The sequence below is a fragment of the Elgaria multicarinata genome, chromosome 3, assembly GCF_023053635.1.
Source record: "Elgaria multicarinata webbii isolate HBS135686 ecotype San Diego chromosome 3, rElgMul1.1.pri, whole genome shotgun sequence".
NCBI lineage: Eukaryota > Metazoa > Chordata > Lepidosauria > Squamata > Anguidae > Elgaria > Elgaria multicarinata.
The window spans coordinates 166,023,445-166,042,786 of NC_086173.1; the positions used below are offsets into that span (position 1 = coordinate 166,023,445).

At 43.8% G+C, this 19,342-nt stretch overlaps 1 protein-coding gene across 1 annotated transcript in view; it reads left to right on the top strand.

Moving 5' to 3' along the window:
- Positions 1–19,342, top strand: part of LOC134395747 (uncharacterized) — a gene marked incomplete at its 5' end in the record, with an annotated part of 275,440 nt that overhangs the window by 93,377 nt on the left and 162,721 nt on the right. Inside the window, 1 exon segment of the mRNA XM_063121910.1 lies at positions 9,427–10,960. Within this exon segment, the coding sequence (XP_062977980.1) occupies positions 9,427–10,960 (1,534 nt within the window).

A 19,342-nucleotide genomic window follows, 5' to 3' on the forward strand; every position in this document is an offset into this window, starting at 1 on the left:
TTCCATTCTTTATAAACCTTCCAATATATTCCTCCACCTTTTCTTGTTTTATTTATTTACCTTTATATAGTTCCTGATAAAATTCCTGGAAAATTTTTATTTTATCTTTCATTATATGACAATAATTCCCTCGATTATCCTTCAATACTTCTATCCCATTCCTCCCTTTTTCTTTTTGTGTGAGCCTGGCAAGCAACCTAGAATTCTTATTACTGTTTTCAAAATATTCCCTTTTCATATATATTAAATTCTTTTGAACCTCCTCTAAATTTAAATTTTCTAATTGTTTCTTCTTAGCTTGTATTTCTACTAATTTATATTTATTTTTACCTCGCCAATATTCTTCCTCCAAATTTCTAATTTCTATCTCTAACTTTTCCTGCTCTGCACATTGTTGTCTTTTTAAGCTACACGTCTCTCTAATACAAATTCCTTTTACTACAGCCTTCATGGTGTCCCAAACGACTGACCCAGCTGTTCCTCCCTTTTCATTAATTTCCCATGACTCCGACAATTCCTTCTGAATTTTCTCTACCACTTTAATATATTTCAGTATTTTTGTATTCAGCTTCCATCTATATGCCTCTTTATAGTTCTTCTTAACTGCAAATTCTAAACTTAACAAGGCATGATCAGTTACTTTTATTACCCCATTTCCATTTTACAAATCTTTGTTGCAAAATCTTTTGAGACAAATATATAGTCTATCCTGGAGTATGTATGATGAACTGGGGAAAAATATGAAAACCCAGGCCTAATCCCATTGAGTAAACGCCAAGAATCTAAATAATCATTTTCTTTTACTAATTTATTCAATATAGTTATATTATTCCTCTTTTCAACATTAGTGGGATTCGACCTGTCCCATCTATTATCCATAACCATATTAAAGTCCCCAGCTAATATAACATACCCCTCCTTGAATTCTTCTATTTCTTTAAATAACTTTATAAAAAACTCTCTATGTCTCTCATTTGGGGCATACACATTAATTAGCGTATATACCTTTCCTTCAATTTTACCTTTTAACATAAGATATCTGCCACTATCGTCCTTTTTTGTTTCTTCTAATATAAACCCACTTTTATTTGAGATCAAAGTGGCCACTTCATTTTTTTTTGACGTTCCTAATGACTTTTCATAGTAAGCTAACCACTTTAATTTTATCATATTCGAATTCTTGGAGCCTTGGTGTGTTTCTTGCACCATTATAATATCCGATCCTTCTTTATTAAACATTTGTTCTATTCTCCTCCTTTTCATGACTGCCCCCAAACCTTTAACATTGAGTGTTGATACTTTTATCTTTTTATCCATATTCACCCTTCTGAAGTCTCTTCCGATCCCTTGTGCTCTGCAACTCAAATTTACTTACATAAAAACACAAACTCCATACAACTACCCCCAGCCCCTTACCCCAACCCCTTCCGTCCTACCTTCCCCCCCTCCCCACCCCCCCACTCTGACGCAATACTCTAGATGAGGCCTAACCACAGCCGAATAGAGAGGAACCACTACCTCATGTGATCTGGAAGCTACACTTCTATTAATGCAGCCCAAAATAGCATTTGCCTTTCTTGCAGCCATATTGCACTGTTGGCTCATATTCAGCTTGCGATCTACAACAATTCCAAGATCCTTCTCGTTTGTAGTATTCCTGAGCCAAGTATCTCCCATTTTGTAACTGTGCCTTTGGTTTCTATTTCCTAAATGTAGAACTTGGCATTTTTCCCTATTAAATTTCATCCTGTTGTTTTCAGCCCAGCACTCCAGCCTATCAAGATCACTTTGAAGTTTGTTTCTGTCTTCCAGGGTATTAGCTATCCCACCCAATTTGGTGTCATCTGCAAATCTGATAAGCGTTCCCTGCACCTTCTCATCAAAATCATTAATAAAAATGTTGAAGAGCACTGGGCCCAGGACTGAGCCCTGCGGTACAAGATTCTCAGTAATCATTGATGTATTGTTTTTCTGTCCTTGAAAAGATTGCACTCTGCACATGTGTAAAATCCTTGCTTATAACTGGCTGAGAAGCTTACCTGTTGCTGTTTTATGATTGGTGTATTCTACGGAGAGGTTCTGCCTTGTTTCTAAGGGGACTGACCCTGTAAGTATGTTAGCATTTCCTGAAAATAGTGGGCAGTTTCTTGGTCCTCTGAGGGCTTCCATCTTGCAGTGCTAAGCGCTGCTCGTAATAAACCTTCTAAAAAAAGAGAATCATGGAATAGCAGATTTGGAAGGGGCCTATAAGGCCATCAAGACCAACCCCCTGCTCAATGCAGAAATCCACCCTAAAGCATTACTGACAGATGGTTGTCCAGCTGCCTCTTGAAGGCCTCTAGTGTGGCAGAGCCCACAGCCTCCTACATCTTAGAGTCTTTGACCACTACTCAGCGATCCCACTTAGCAGAGACCCACCTTTCCCGGGTTCCTCGACACACCTTCGAAATACCAGCTCTGAAGCTTGGATTTGTGGTCTACCTTGCCAGGCTGGTGTTTACAAGAATCAAATTATTGGGGAAGGCACATGGGCATTGTAGCTGGCCGGGGGGGGGGGGGGCGTTGTTCGGCCGTCCTTCGGCAGAATGATCAGTCAAGCAGCCATCTGGCTCCGTTACCAGGTTTTATCAAGGCAGCCGGTAGCCCAAGGCCGTTCCACAGGGTTGTTGATCTGTGCAGCTGAAGGTGGGAACCTTCTCTCCTCGCTGGGAGCCCTGGGGAGCTTCTTGTTTGTGGATTGGTGGAGCCAGGCCACCCCACCTGCTTAGCTCTGGGGATCAGTTAGTTGGTTTCCAGTTTTTGGTCTCTGTTCATTTGGGGAAAGGTCATTCTGCGCGAGGTACAGAAGGGTGGCAGAGGGACCCCCGTGACATCGGGTATTAGGTAGCCAGGATTTCTTGTCTCTCTGGGTGGCTCTGAATCAACGGCTTGCCGTGATGTGGCTTTTATTGCTCTTTTAAAGTTGTTTAATTTCTGCTGTGGCCTTTTAGTTTCATTGTAACTTTTAGACTGTTTTCCCCCACACACCCTCCCCTGTCTCCTGTTAATTGTTCAGACGCTCAGGGACTTACTCTGATTTAATAAATTGCCTGAAGCCTTGGTGAAGTGTGGTTATTCTCAGGTGAACTGGCTCCAGTTCCAGTGTTTCACTGGGATCCGGTGGGAGGGGGACGGCTGGGTTGGGAACTTTAACCAGGTCTACCTTGTGTGCCTCCTTCACAAGCTCCGTTTTAATTCCTACATCACAGTCCCTGCCTCAAAGGAGAAATTGGCAGCCAAGGCAGGAGACTGTTTCGAGTCCTGGTGGGAGCAGAGATGGAGAAGATCGTGAAGATGGAAGAGCAAAGCTTTGCAGGCCCTGATGCAGAAAATGTCTCCTGCAACATCCAGGGAGGGAGCCGTGCAGAGCCCTGGGAAGGAAGAGTGCAGCAGGACCAGCCTGGGAGCAACACCTGCTCAGACGTGGAGCTTCAGCCCTTCAGGGACTTCTGCTACCAGGAGGCCATGGGGCCCCGAGGCTTTTGCAGCCGTCTCCACCACCTTTGCTGCCAGTGGCTGAAGCCAGAAAAGCACACGAAAGCTCAGATGCTGGACCTGGTGGTCCTGGAGAAGTTCCTGGCTGTCCTACCCCGGAGATGGTGAGCTGGGTCAGAGAATGTGGAGCGGAGACCAGCTCCCAGGCGGTGGCCCTGGCAGAAGGCTTCCTCCTGAGTCAGTCAGAGGACAAAGACCAGGTGAGAGCATTTCATCTTGATAACTAACAGGGACTGTGTTCTTAATACTTATCTCAACTTTATTTTACATGTCCTTTAAGGAAAGGATGCCCCAATTTCCAATGGTCCAACCCCCAAGTATAGTTGCTCTTCATGTGTAGAGCAGGCCCTCATTGGAGGATAGTTAAGCTAACACTGGATGGTTAAAATATGCAGTTCCCTACCAGAGGATGTAGTGATGGCCACCAATTTAGATGGTTTAAAATGGGGTTTAGACAAAATCCTGTAGGAGAAGGCTGTGGATGGCTACTAGTCCTGATGGCTATATCCTACCTCCAGGTGATGGCCCACTGTGGGGAGAGAATGCTGGACTAGATGGACCCTTGTTCTGATCCAGAATGGCTCTTCTTAGTTTCTCATGATGACAGGAGAACTGAATGGGTTTGTGAAGTTCTGGGGAAGAAGGGGATCCTTCTTCAACTGCTGTCAGAGTCCTCCCAACAGAACAGGAATACCATTTGTAGACACTAACCTCCCGTGTTTACAGTGGAAAATGCTGGATATCAGGGAATGTCTGGGAGGCTCTGTCTTTCCTTTTGGCTGGTGTTCTAGCACTTTGCTTATAGAATCATAGAATAGCAGAGTTGGAAGGAGCCTACAAGGCCATCGATTCCCACCCCCTGCTCAATGCAGGAATCCACCCTAAAGCATCCCTGACAGATGGTTGTCCAGCTGCCTCTTGAAGGCCTCTGGTGTGGGAGAGCCCACAACCTCCCTAGCTAACTGATTCCACCGTCGCACTGCTCTAACAGTTAGGAAGATTTTCCTGATGTCTGGCTTCCTTTAACTTGAGCCCGTTGTTCCGTGTCCTGCACTCTGGGAGGATCGAGAAGAGATCCTGGCCCTCCTCTGTGTGACAACCTTTTAAGGATTTGAAGAGTGCACTCATGTCTCCCCTCAATCTTCTTTCAGTTCTTTCAGTCTCTCTTCATAGGGCTTTGTTTCCAGACCCCTGATCATCCTGGTTGCCCTCCTCTGAACACGCTCCAGCTTGTCTGCGTCCTTCTTGAATTGTGGAGCCCAGAACTGGATGCAATACTCAAGATGAGGCCTAACCAGGGCCAAATAGAGAGGAACCAGTACCTCACGTGATTTGGAAGCGATACTTCTATTAATGTAGCCCAAAATAGCATTTGCCTTTCTTGCAGCCATATCGCACTGTTGGCTCATATTCAGCTTGCGATCTACAACAATTCCAAGATCCTTCTCGTTTGTAGTATTGCTGAGCCAAGTATCCCCCATCTTGTAACTGTGACTTTGGTTTCTATTTCCTAAATGTAGAACTTGGCATATATCCCTATTAAATTTCATTCTGTTGTTTTCAGTCCAGCACTCCAGCCTTTCCAGATCACTTTGAAGTTTGTTTCTGTCTTCCAGGGTATTAGCTATCCCACCCAATTAGGTGTCATCTGCAAATTTGATCAGCGTTCCCTGCACCTCCTCGTCCAAATCATTAATAAAAATGTTGAAGAGCACTGGGCCCAGGACTGAGCCCTGCGGTACCCCACTCGTTGCCTCTCCCCAGTTTGAGAAGGTTCCATTGATAAGTACTCTTTGAGTCCGATTCTGTAGCCAACTGTGAATCCACCTAATAGTTGTTCCATCTAGCCCACTTTTCACTAGTTTGTTGATCAGAATATCATGGGGCACTTTGTCAAAAGCTTTGCTGAAGTCAAGATATATGACGTCCACAGCATTCCCACAGTCCACAAGTAAGTAAGTAAGTAAGTAAAGAAAGTTTATTTGTGTAGCCTAGGCTATTACAAACATATATATAATCAAATAAAACAGAATCATCAAATATATTACAAATATATAAGATTACATTACAAGGGAGGTTACCCGATCAAAAAAATGAGATCAAATTAGTCTGACAGGACTTGTTCCTGACAAATCCATGTTGGCTTCTAGCGATCACCGCATTGATTTCAAGGTATTTACAGATTGACTTCTTTATAATCTGCTCCAGAATTTTCCCAGGGATGGATGTCAGACTGACTGGTCTGTAGTTCCCAGGTTCCTCCTTTTTGCCCTTTTTGAAGATAGGGACAACGTTAGCCCTCCTCCAGTCGTCCGGCACCTCTCCCATTTTCAATGATTTTGCAAAGATAATAGACAAAGGTTCTGAGAGTTCTTATACCAGGGCTTAATTCTCAGCCCCCTGACAAAGACACAAGTTCCTGTGCTGTGTGGCTTTGATGGTAGATCAACTTTGTGAACCGCCCAGAGAGCTCCAGCTATTGGGCGGTATTTAAATGTAATAAATAAATAAATAAACAAACTTTAGAATGAGACCTGAAAGTCAAACCGATTGACCTGACCCATTTCATTCCTTCCCACCTCCCCCTTCTCTGTCTGGGATCCTCCCTCCTGTAAACAAAGTAAGTTTAAGAAAACTTACACTTTTGGAGCGAATGCAGCTTTTGTGCTCACAGATGCGGGTTCTGATGGTTCTTGTGTTCATACCAATGTACAATAAATTACATGGACTCTTGATGGCATGAATCGCAAAAGCTGCATTCGCTGCAAAAGATTTTAGGCACCTCTGGTCAAGCATTTTCTTGATATGGGCCATGATGACAAAGACCTGAGATACTGGATTATTGAAAGGTTTCAAGAATATGGGACAAGAGTAGACCATCAACTATGAAGGAGGGAAATATTCTGGATTTTCACCTTAAGGACATTACAACCACAAGGACTCAAGGAAGAGTGTAAGTGGAGGCCTTGGTTGTAATCCTGTTCTTCTTTTTTAAAGTACAGCTCTATTGTATTCCTTTTCTGTCATTGTTTTGTCATTGTTTTGATATTTATTTTCATTCTTATATGTAGTAAGTATTATTAGATTTGTATTAACTATGTTTTAAGCATCATATTAGTCCACTCAGTCCCTTTTAAGGGAGCATACAGGCCTGCTTGTGCTCTTCTTACGTTCTTATGATCACAGGAGAAATGAATGGTTTTGTGAAGTTCTGGGGAAGGAGGGGATCCTTCTTCAACAAGTGTCAGAGTCCTCCCAACAGAACAGGAATAGCATTTGTAGACACCCAAACTCCCAGTGTCTGCAGTGGAAAATGCTGGATATCAGGGTTGAACTCTTAGCCCCCTGACAAAGACACAAGTTCCTGTGCTGTGTGGCTTGGATGGTAGATCAACTTTAGAATGGGACCTGAAAGAATCATAGAATAGCAGAGTTGGAAGGGGCCTACAAGGCCATCGAGTCCAACCCCCTGCGCAATGCAGGAATCCAGCCTAAAGCATCCCTGACAGATGGTTGTCCAGCTGCCTCTTGAATGCCTCTGGTGTGGGAGAGCCCACAACCTCCCTAGGTAACTGATTCCACCGTCGCACTGCTCTAACAGTTAGGAAGATTTTCCTGATGTCTGGCTTCCTTTAACTTGAGCCCGTTATTCCGTGTCCTGCACTCTGGGAGGATCGAGAAGACATCCTGGCCCTCCTCTGTGTGACAACCTTTTAAGGATTTGAAGAGTGCTATCATGTCTCCCCTCAATCTTCTCTTCTCCAGGTTCAAGTGAAAGGTAAAGCGATTGGGAAACGCTGCCCTTGGCCTTGACCTGAGCCGTTTCTTTCCTTCTCTAATCCCTCTTCTCTGCCTGGGATCCTCCCTCCTGCTCCAGGTCCAGGGGATGTTGGCCAGAGCACCCACAGATTTCCCTGAGGCAGAGAAGGCTCCACCGGGAAGCACACAGAGGCCACTGGACAGGTGGATCTTGCAGGAGGGGGACGGAGGACCCTCCTCACTGGGTAAGGATTCGTGGACGTATTTCCCCATGGTTTTCCTCCCTCAATTATGCCTGAAGTGCATGAGCTGTCTTAATGTTCTCCTTGAGCCTGATTTTGCTGGGGGAGATACTCAGAAAGGAAATGTTTAGTAATGTGGTTTGAGGGTATCAGACTCACTCTGGCCCGGTCTTACGCACTCAACAACTAAGGTCCTCCTCCAGGCGCCTACTCAGAGGGAACCTCAGAGGACGACAACAAGGGAGAGGCCTTCTCGGTGGTGGCCCCCCAACTGTGGAACTATCGCACTGACATTGTTATCTTTTCAGCGCCACATCAAGCAATATGTAATTAGCAATATGTAATTAATTAGCCTGGGTCTGTTTTTTTAGGCTCATAGTTTTAAAGCTTGTTATAGTAGTTTTATATGTATGTGTTTATTGTATGTTTTCGCAGTTTTAAATATTTGGATATTGTTTTTAAGTGCTTTGGCTATGGTGTGGTAAAGAAATGCAATAAATAAATAAACACTGAAAATAAACAATGAAAATGGGAATGCTTAAGAACGTTAACTTAACTTCTTTACCTTCCTCACAGGGAGCAAAACAACCTGCAGAGGAAGTGAACTGATCCTGGGGGGTCCTTCTGGGCCTCGTTCGCTTGGCGGTGGAGTGGAAGCGGTTTCTGCACAGCCTGGGCAGGTAGGAGAGTCCTGGGGGCCTCCGTCTCCTGCACATCTCTTTGGTCCTGGAAGAACCTGCCCCTTTAGCCTTTGCTCTTCTCCAAGATGGCTGCTAGGAAGGCCTTGAAGGTCACTCACAATGCTTTGGCATTCAGAAAGAGGACCTCACCATCCTTGTCTTCATGGATTGCTACATAATGCTAAAAGAGAACATCATTTCTTCTTTTTCTTTCAGGGTCTGGTGACCTTTGAGGAGGTGGCCGTGCATTTCTCAGAGGAGGAGTGGGCTCTGCTGGACCCAGGCCAGAGGACTCTGCACAAAGAAGTCATGGAGGAGAATCGTGGGATCCTTTCCTCTCTGGGTAAGGAATGGGATTCCTCTGGGTAAGGCTCCCTCTCTGCCTTCTTGCCAGATCCTGGAAGGTGGAATTTCAGCTCATCTTTCTTTGTGTCCGTGCAGACTCTGAAGACCTGACAAAACATTGAGAAAAGCCCATTGATGGACTTGCTCTGTGGCAGAGATGGCTGCCAACCCATCTTACTTTGCTGATATAATAGCATCTGCGTAATATTGAAGATGTTACAGATATTATCTTAATGGTCTCCATGGAGGAGAGGAGAGTTCAGCCTTTTCAGAAGACAGCTCTGGACAGCTTGCTTTTCATTTTAAGATATAACTAGAGATTGAAAATAACCATTAGGGTTGAATTCCCACTTTCCAGTTCCCACTTAAATGATCAGCTAGGAGAAAATGGCAGATTTTAGGTGTATTTTATTTTTACATATTTTATGTTGTTCATTTATTTTCTCAACTACTTTATATGAGTTACTCCATATAAATGAAAGCATTGTATGGCAGTCTAGTTCTCAGTTCTATTGACCATCGGGATATCTAATATCCTTAGATGGATCTGCCTCACCAACGATTTTTTTTTATTTTATCCTGTGAATTAAATCAACAACCATTTGTTTTGTTCTAAGATTTCAAGATGATTTCTGTGTTTATACTTGCAGGTGATCACAGGGAGAGCAAGAAAAATGGCCAACAACAGAGAAGGAAGACTGAAACTGAAGAGAAGAGGGAAAACGAATCCATTTCTTTTGAAGGATCAGAAGTCTGTGAAACTCCAATACTAGAAGCACCAAGTAAAAAGAACATTTGTAAAAGGAAGAAACAGAGTAAAACCCAGAAGATTCATTCTAACAAATATCAAAGGTTTCAATGCTTAGTGTGTGAAAGAAACTTCACTTTCAACACACAACTTAACTTGCATCAACGAATTCACACTGGAGAAAAGCCCTATAAATGCTTTGAGTGTGGGAAGAGCTTTGCTCTCAGCTCACACCTTAAGCAGCATCAACGAATTCACACTGGGGAGAAGCCCTATAAATGCTTAGAGTGTGGGAAGAGCTTTGCTCACAGCTCACACCTTAAGCAGCATCAACGAATTCACACTGGGGAGAAGCCCTATAAATGCATAGAGTGTGGGAAGAGCTTTGCTCGCAGCTCACACCTTAAGCTGCATCAAACAATTCACACTGGGGAGAAGCCCTATAAATGCATAGAGTGCGAGAAGAGCTTTGCTCAGAGCACACACCTTAAGTATCATCAAAGAATTCACACTGGGGAGAAGCCCTATAAATGCTTTGAGTGCGGGAAGAGCTTTCTTGAAAGCAGCAAACTTAAGCAGCATAAAAGAACTCACACTGGGGAGAAGCCCTATAAATGCTTTGAGTGCGGGAAGAGCTTTTCTGAAAGCAGCAAACTTAAGCAGCATAAAAGAACTCACACTGGGGAGAAGCCCTATAAATGCTTTGAGTGCGGGAAGAGCTTTGCTGACAGCAACAGCCTTAAGCGGCATAAAAGAACTCACACTGGGGAGAAGCCCTATAAATGCTTAGAGTGCGGGAAGAGCTTTGCTGACAGCAACAGCCTTAAGCGGCATCAAAGAGTTCACACTGGGGAGAAGCCCTATAAATGCTTTGAGTGCGGGAAGAGCTTTTCTGAAAGCATCAAACTTAAGCAGCATAAAAGAACTCACACTGGGGAGAAGTCCTATAAATGCTTTGAGTGCGGGAAGAGCTTTTCTGAAAGCAGCAACCTTAAGCAGCATCAAAGAACTCACACTGGGGAGAATCCCATTAAATGCTTAGAGTGTGGAAAGAGCTTTACTCAATACTCAAGCCTTAAGCAGCATCAAAGTATTCACACTGGGGAGAAGCCCTATAAATGCTTAGAGTGTGGGAAGAACTTTGCTCAGAGGTCACAGCTTAAGCAGCATCAAGTAATGCACACTGGGGAGAAGCCCTATAAATGCTTTGAGTGCGGGAAGAGCTTTGCTCGCAGAGAAACCCTTATGCTGCATCAAAGAATTCACACTGGGGAGAAGCCCTATAAATGCTTAGAGTGTGGGAAGGACTTTGCTCAGAGGTCACAGCTTAAGCAGCATCAAGTAATTCACACTGAGGAAAAGCCCTATAAATGCTTTGAGTGCGGGAAGAGCTTTCCTCGCAGAGATACCCTTATGCTGCATCAAACATTTCACACTGGGGAGAAGCCCTATAAATGCTTTGAATGTGAGAAGAGCTTTGCTCAGACCACACAACTTAAGCGGCATCAAAGAATTCACACTGGGGAGAAGCCCTATAAATGCTTTGAGTGCGGGAAGAGCTTTTCTGAAAGCAGCAAACTTAAGCAGCATAAAAGAACTCACACTGGGGAGAAGCCCTATAAATGCTTTGAGTGCGGGAAGAGCTTTACTCAATGCTCAAGCCTTAAGCAGCATCAAAGAATTCACAGAGCACTGGGCCCAGGACTGATCCCTGCGGTACCCCACTCCTTACCTCCTTACCTCCTCTCAGATTGAGAAGGTACTGTTGATAAGCATTCTTTGAATCTGGCCAACTATGTAGCCATCTAATAGTTGTTCCATCTAGCCCACTTTTAGCTCTTTTGTTTATCGGAATATCATGGGGCACTTTGTCAAAAGCTTTGTTGGTCAAGATACATGATGTCCACAGCATTCCCACAGTCCACAAGGGAGGTTATCCGATCAAACAATAAGATCAGATTAGTCTGACAGGATTTGTTCTTGACAAATCCCTGTTGGCTTCTAGTAATTATTGCATTGTTTTCAAGGTGCTTCCAGATTAACGTCTTTAGAATCTGCTCCAGAATTTTCCCAGGGATGGATGTCAGACTGACTGGCCTGTCTTTTCCCAGGTTCCTCCTTTTTGCCCTGTTTGAAGAAGGGACAACGTTAGCCCTCCTCCAGACATACGGCCCCTCACCCGTCTTCCATGATTTCGCAAAGATAATAGACGGTGGTTCTGAGAGTTCTTCCGCTAGCTCCTTCATTACTCTAGGATGCAGTTCATCAGGCCCTGGAGATCTGATCTCATTCAAGGAAATTGGGTGTTCCTTGACCATTTGTTTATCAATCTCAGACTGCAATGCTGCCCCCTCAACTTGTGCTTCACTTTCTCCAGAGTGGTCATAGACCCGCTTTTGGGAAAAGACAGAGCCAAAGTAGAAATTCAGCACGTCAGGCTTTTCTTTGTCATCTGTTATCAATTACCCATCCTCGTCAAGCAGTTGAACCACCATTTCTTTCCTGTGTGTTTTACTGTTCATGTATCTGAAGACAGCCTTTTTATTGCTTTTAGCATCCCTTGCTAATCTCAGCTCATTCTCAGCTTTAGCCTTCCTGACGCCATTTCGGCACTTCTGTGCCACCTGTCTGTACTCTTCTTTTGTAGCCTGGCCTTCTTTCCACTTCCTGTATGTATCCCTTTTTTGTTTTCAGATCATCTCTAAGCTTTTTGTGGAGCCACATTGGTTTCTTCTGTTGTCTTCTATCTTTTTTTCCTTGTTGGAATGGTTTGTAATTGTGCTGTTAAAATTTCTTTTTAAAAATACTCCCACCCATCTTGGACTCCTTTTCTCATTAGGGTCACTTGCCATGGGACCTTGCTTATCATAGTTCTGAGTTTATTAAAATCAGCTTTCCTGAAATCCAGAGTATGTGTACAGCTACACTCAGCTTTTGTCTCCTTTATAATCAAAAATTCAAGTACGAGGTGGTCGCTTTCCCCCCGAGTTCTCGTAACTGCTACTTTATCCACTAAGTCATCCATATTGATCAATATCAAGTCAAGGATTGCTGATCCTCTAGTTCCTTCCTCCACTTTCTGTAGGAGGAAGTGATCACCCACACTTTTGGCAGTATTTGTTTCCCAAAAGATATCGGGGTAACTGAAGTCCCCCATCATTACTACATCACACTTCCTTGAAACACTGGCAATTTGTTTTTCAAAAGTTTAGTCCTTGTCTTCTCCTTAATTGGGTGATCAGTAGTAGACTCCAATTATAATTTTCTTTTTAGTCCTCAGCACATTTCTTTTAACCTTGATTCTCTCGATGGGGCTCCCAGTCTGATCCGCCTGTATTTCTGTGCAGGGATAGGTATTTTTAACATATAGTGCAACTCCGCCTCCCTTTCGATTTCTTCTGCTCTTTTTGAACGAGTTACATTCTTCAATTGCTATATTCCAGTCATGGGAGTCATCCCACCAAGTTTCAGTTATACCTATCATGTTGTATTTGCCTTCATGTAATAAAAGTTCAAGTTCATTCCGTTTGTTTCCCACACTCTGGGCATTAGCATATAGGCATCGAAGACCATGTGCTTTATAGTCTGGCTTTGTTCCTATATTGTTTTGGACAATATTTTGGGGCACTATTGGAGCTGTTCTCTGCTTTAGGATGCATGGGCCTTCTTCTATTGTTGCCTTGAAGTTTACGTCTCCCAGCCCTATAAGATTCAGTTTAAAGCCCTCCTGATCAAGTTCTTTATGCTGTGGCCAAGCTTATTTGGGAACTATTCTTGACAAACATGAATTTTATGTTATTTCATAATAATTATGTTAAGGTTTGGAATGAAGTTAAAGGTTTTGCAAGATGGGAAAAGGTTCAACTGTCACTTTTGGGGAGAATTGCAACAATTAAAATGAATGTTTTGCCTAGAATGTTATTTTTGTTTCAAACAATACCCATTGTAACATTGGATTTACCATTTGAGCAGTGACAGAGAGAGATATCTATGTTTATACAGCAATCAAAAAACCCAAGAGTTAAAATTAAAATATTGCAGGATGCAAAAGAAAGAGGAGGGCTGGGCCTACCGGACCTCAAAGTGTATTTCTCGGACTGCTTTTTAATGTGGATGAAAGATTGGGTGTTGATGAAAAATAGGAGACTGTTGGAACTGGAAGGATTTGGATGGCATGGCTATTTGTGGTACGATAAAGCCAAGGTTAACGTAAACCAAGGTTCTGTCTTAAAATACCACTTTGGGTATCGGCCCAGGGGGGTATTCATAGAAGGGAATTGATAAATATGCCTAAATGGTTGACATATAATGATGTATTACAAATGTCACAAGATGAATATCTGTTAAAATCAAGGGAGGAACTGCTGAAAGATGGTCATACGTGTTTTGGTATGTACAAATTAGGTTTCCTTGTGCACAAGTCATGGAAAGGTTTAAAATAGACAAAAGAATGGTGGGTTTGAGCAATCAAAATCTGAATTTGAAATGATGTTATGTCCATATAATGAACATGTTATCTCAAAGATACATACACTTTTATTAAAGTACGAGACGGAGGATGATCAGGTAAAAGACTATGATAAAATGGGCTCAAAACTTTGGATACAACGTTTCAATGGAACAGTGGGAGAATATGGGGTGGAAAGGTTTGAAATTTACATTATGTTCAAGACTTAAAGAGTATTTTTTAATATGATGTACAGATGGTATATGTCTCCTGTAAAGTTGGCTGAAATGTACAAGAGTCCCTCGGGAAACTGTTGGAAATTAGGAGAAGGAGGAAACTTTTATCATCGTTGGTGGACTTGTAAAAAAGCCAAAGCATTCTGGATACAAACACACTCTTGAATTCAAAAAAATGAATGGATATTGAAGATGTTGGAGTTGGCGGAGATGGCAAAACTCACATCGATAACGAGAGAAAAGTCCACATCCACGTTTATATCTGAATGGAAACCTCTGATAACATTTTTGCAAGAAACCGAGAGAAACGATGTATTTGTCTGTGGAGATATAGTTAAGATAGAAGAATTATTACTATTATTATTTATTTATATAGCACCATCAATGTACATGGTGCTGTACAGATTACACAGTAAATAGCAAGACCCTGCCGCATAGGCTTATTGTTTACTGTGTTAAATATAATGGAGGAACGAGAAAAGATAGTTCGCTTTTCTGATATGAAGAAAGCCGAAAGTACACCTTAACCTTAGATGATTTTTTTATTGTATTTTTGTTTGTACTCTTTGTAATGTTCTTGTGGTATGGATGTGTGTCATGTTTGAAATAATAAAAAAGAATTATGCTGGGAAGACATGTTTTCTGTGAATTTGAGCAAAAATAAATAGGAGGCAGTAGTTTTTAAATGACTAATATATATTAGGGTCCTGGAAGCACACAACTACCGAAACCACTAGTGAAGAGAGATGATTAACAAGAAACCCATTTATGGTTTGGGTAGTTGTGTGCTTTCCGGCACCTTATATATATCAGTCTGTGCCTTTGGGGACAGTACTGTACGGATGCCACGGGGAAGAATTTATTAAATAGCGCCCGCCTTGCCTTGCCTCACTGGTCACCACCACTACCACCACCTCGCCCCATGCTGCTGCTGCCACTACTGCTGCCGCACAGCCTCTCCCACAGGGATTGTCCATCCGGGCGCAAATATTCCCCAGCCAGGCTAATGGCAAATGCGATCTGTGCACTTTCCTGGAGTCCAGAAAACGTGCAGCCTGCTCCCCCACACCCCCCACGCTATTCCCAGAGGTTTTAAAATAAATTGAAAATTCCCCCCGGAGCCCCCCAGAGGGTATGAAAACCCGGAGATTCTGGGGGAAACTGGCCAGGTGTTTACCAGAGTTGCACTCCTGGAACAATCCTCATGGCCATGGGGACTCACAGCGTCAGGCAAAGTTTATTCCTCCTAGATCAGCAGGCAAATGCTTAAGCCAGGACTACTCAGACAGCTTTGGAAGGTGCTGGCTCCAGGGAAAGTTCCTTCCCCACAGTCGGACATGCTGTGGGGACTTTTCTTCCACATTTTCAGCACTCCATGCTTGTGTGAATTTTCTATGGGTCATCAAGGTTGATTGTTGAAATACTCTACTCCAATTGTATTCATTCTTCTGGGAGTCTTTTAAAACTGAAGGATCTGCTCTACTGAAAGGTGTTACTATTAGAATTTACTGGACTCTTCCTCATGTGTGACCTTCAAAGCGATTTCAAGCCTTTGCTATGATGGACCCTCACTGCACAGTTTGAGCGCTGATGGAGTTTCTGCCTGCATGAATTCTTTGATGCGATTTAAGATGTGTTGCATGACTACAACGTAAATAATACTACCACTACAATGCCAAACAATGCAACACAAGAAGATAATTAATCACAATAAATAAAATTAAAAGTCAGAAATATAAAATCAAATTACACTAAATAAAACCTAAGTGCAGCTGACTGAAAGACAAGGACTGTGCTATGTTTTCTCTGTGGGCAACTATGGATTTGCTATGGGCAAATGCTTTCATTGGCTTTATTATGTCCTGCTTTTGTGGATGAAAGGAGCCCTGCTGTTCACATCCTAAGAGTGGGTGGAAATCATTGTTCGCTTCTGTCCCTGTTTGGGGTTCAAATGCAAGGAACAGAGGGGGCTTAGAACGGAGCCATGGGATGCATTGGGAGAGAAACCCTGGTTCATCAGAAGACCTCTTATTTCCTGGAGGGCCGAAGGTTTTCCTGCCTTGAGCCTGAGATGGATTCAGACCTGCTCTCAAAGCAGGGGTCCAGGTGTGGAACAAGAGGCCACCATGAGAAGAAGTTGCCGTGTGTGTTTTACTCCTCAAGGCTAGTGGCTCCGTGGATCCAGAATCTTCCTGTACCCTGATAAAACTTCACCTAACTTTAGGGTGACCCTATGGAAAGGAGGACAGGGCTCCTGTATCTTTAACAGTTGTATTGAAAAGGGAATTTCAGCAGGTGTCATTTGTATATATGGGGAACCTGGTGAAATTCCCTCTTCATCGCAACAGTTAAAGCTGCAGGAGCTATACTAGAGTGACTAGGTTTAAAAGAGGGCAGGGCTCCTGCAGCATTAACTATTGTGATGAAGAGGGAATTTCACCAGGTTCTCCATATATACAAATGGCACCTGCTGAAATTCCATTTTCTATGCAACTGCTAAAGAAACAGGAACCCTGTCCTCCTTTTCTCAGGGTCAACATACTCGACCGCTCTCTTTTTAGAGGATCTATTCGTGTTTTGAGTTCTGAAGGGCACCAGGTTGGGGAACGCTGTTCTGCAGCAAGGGCAGGCAGAAGGATGGAGGGCTCTCATGCCGGAGGCTGCTTTACACACTCAAAGGGGAAATGGATGTGGATCCCACAAAGCCCCCAGGAGCAGATGGGGCTGCGATGCTGCTGGGGGGGGGTGAAAGACCCCCCCCCCCATTGTGGGAAAGCCCCCTTCCCAAGTCCGCGTCTTTGCCAGGAGCCTCTGCGGCTCTCTAGTGCTGCCTCCACCGAAGGGTTAAAGAGGCGGAGAGGGGGCTTTGTTCTAGAGCCCAGGCTGGATGAGGCCCCTCCCTTCCGGCCCCACACTTCCTTCCCCCCCCTTGCAAAGGAGCCTGGGATTCTCCCCCTGCTCCTGCGAGCCTCGTGTTTCCGCTGTCTGCAGCCTATTTTCCCTGCAAAGGAGCCGGTGAGTGCAGATTGCAAGGGGGTCCCAGGGGGTGGGGGCGGAAAGAGAGCCCCCCCAGGTCAGGGGGTGCAGGTTTGGGGCACGGGGTGGGTGGGAAGAGAGAGGGAGCCCCGAGCCCCCCCCAGGGGACTGACCCACTTACGTCCTCTCCAGGAGAACCCCGCTTTGCACCTCTTTCCCTCCCTATAACTAGGGGATCGCGGAAGGGAAGGCTGCAGAAAGGAAGGGTGTCTGGGAGGGACCCAAGAGGAAAGGTCCCGGGTGGGGAGGAGGAATGTCCCCCCTGCGGGTAAAAGGCTGCCCTGGTGTCCTATTTGCATTGCATTTTTGTTTTGTTTCCTCTGCCTGATTCAAACCTAGTGAATAAGTAAAATTAACAAGTCACTTTGGCCACGAGGCCTTCGAAATAAAACCTGGGGCGCTTGTTTATTAAGAAGGGAGCCTGCTGTTGGTTTTAGTACGTCCCTCTTTGATGTATTAAGTGAGCCCGAAGTTCACATCCTGAGAGTGACGAGAAACCGCTGTTACTCTGGTGCAATTTTGGGGTTCAAGTGTTGGGAGCAGAGAGGGCTTAGAAGGGAGCGGTGGGACGCATTGGGAGAGAAACTCTGGTTCATCAGCAAACCTCTTATTTCCCGGAGGACCGAAGGTTTTCCTTTCTGGAGCCTGAGATGGACTCAGACCTGCTCTCAATGTAGGATCGTGAACAAGAGACCTCCATGAGAAGAAGTTTCAATGTGTGTTTGATGCCTCACGGCTAGAGGCTTGCTGAGTCCAGAATTTTCCTTATATTCAATAAACAAAAAACGTACGGTTTACAAAACAACCTTAAAGGCTCCACAGTTTTCAACCAAACTCCAAAAAGCAGGGAAATTGGGAGTTAAGGCTCGCAAGCCTTTAACACCACATCCTCCCTAAGGAGGCAGAAAGTGCCAGTGAAATTCTCATTCTCCCAAAGCAGATATAAACCATGAGGACAGGATGGAGAATAGGATATGCAGAGGTGACGGTGGGCTTGTGGAAAACGGATGACGAACAACTTATGGCCACCTACTTCTCTTTGTTTTGTTTAGAGCAGCCCTTCCTCCACCTGGTGCCCTCCAAAGGTGTTGGACTACAACTCCCATCATTGCAAGTCAGCATGTCCCATGGACAGGAAAGCCAGGACAGCAGGATAGGGAACGCTGTTCTATATCCTTACCAAATACTGGGGCTGCGCAATATTTTTTTCTCACATGCATCTCGCATAGAGCAGCACGATTGATAACAGAAGGGACACTATTTGTTGGAGATGTAGAACTGCTTTGGGAGAATGAGAATTTCCCTGCACTTTCTGCCTCCTTAGGGAGGATGTGGCATTAAAGGCTTTTGAGCCTTAATTCCCTGCTTTTTGGTGTTTGGATGAAAACTGTAGAGCCTTTAATGTTGTTTTGTAAACCGTAGGTTTTTTTATTTATTGAATTCATGGCTTTGTGTAATGGATGACCACACAGGAAAGAAGCCATATAAATGTATGGGATGTGGGTAAAGCTTCAGCTGTAGTGGGACCTTGAGTAGACATCAAAGAACCGACACGGGAGAAAAAAATATGTTTAAAATAATTTCCCAAGTTACACTATTTTAAAAATTTAAATTATGACACTATAGTGTAATTATTTTAAAAACCACACTAAAATTTATAATTTTTACTATATTGACATTAAAGAATCCACTTAAAGCAAGGATCACAGAGTATCTAGCATTTTTCATATAACTGCTTGATAACCCACATATCACGTGACTTCCAAATGAAAGGCATCACCAAATGTTGCTTCCTTGCTCGTATTTTCTTGCTATGTCAATAACTGGAGATCGTTGTTAACAATACATTTAGGTATTTACTGCAGAACTTTGGCTATGGGGTGGTTTATCAATGTAATAAATAAATACACCCAGGCTATGGGGCGGTTGTTGTTTATTCGTTCAGTCGTTTCCAACTCTTCGTGACTTCATGGACCAGCCCACGCCAGAGCTTTCTGTCGGCTGTTGCCACCCCTAGCTCCCCCAGGGTCAAGTCTGTCACCTGCAGAATATCATCCATCCATCTTGTCCTTGGTCGGCCCCCCTTCCTTTTGCCTTCCACTTTCCCTAGCATCAGCCTCTTCTCCAGGGTATCCTGTCTTCTCATTATGTGGCCAAAGTACTTCAGTTTTGCCTTTAATACCATTCCCTCAAGTGAGCAGTCTGGCTTTATTTCCTGGAGTATGGACTGGTTTGATCTTCTTGCAGTCCAAGGCACTCTCAGAATTTTCCTCCAACACCCCAGTTCAAAAGCATCTATCTTCCTTCACTCAGCT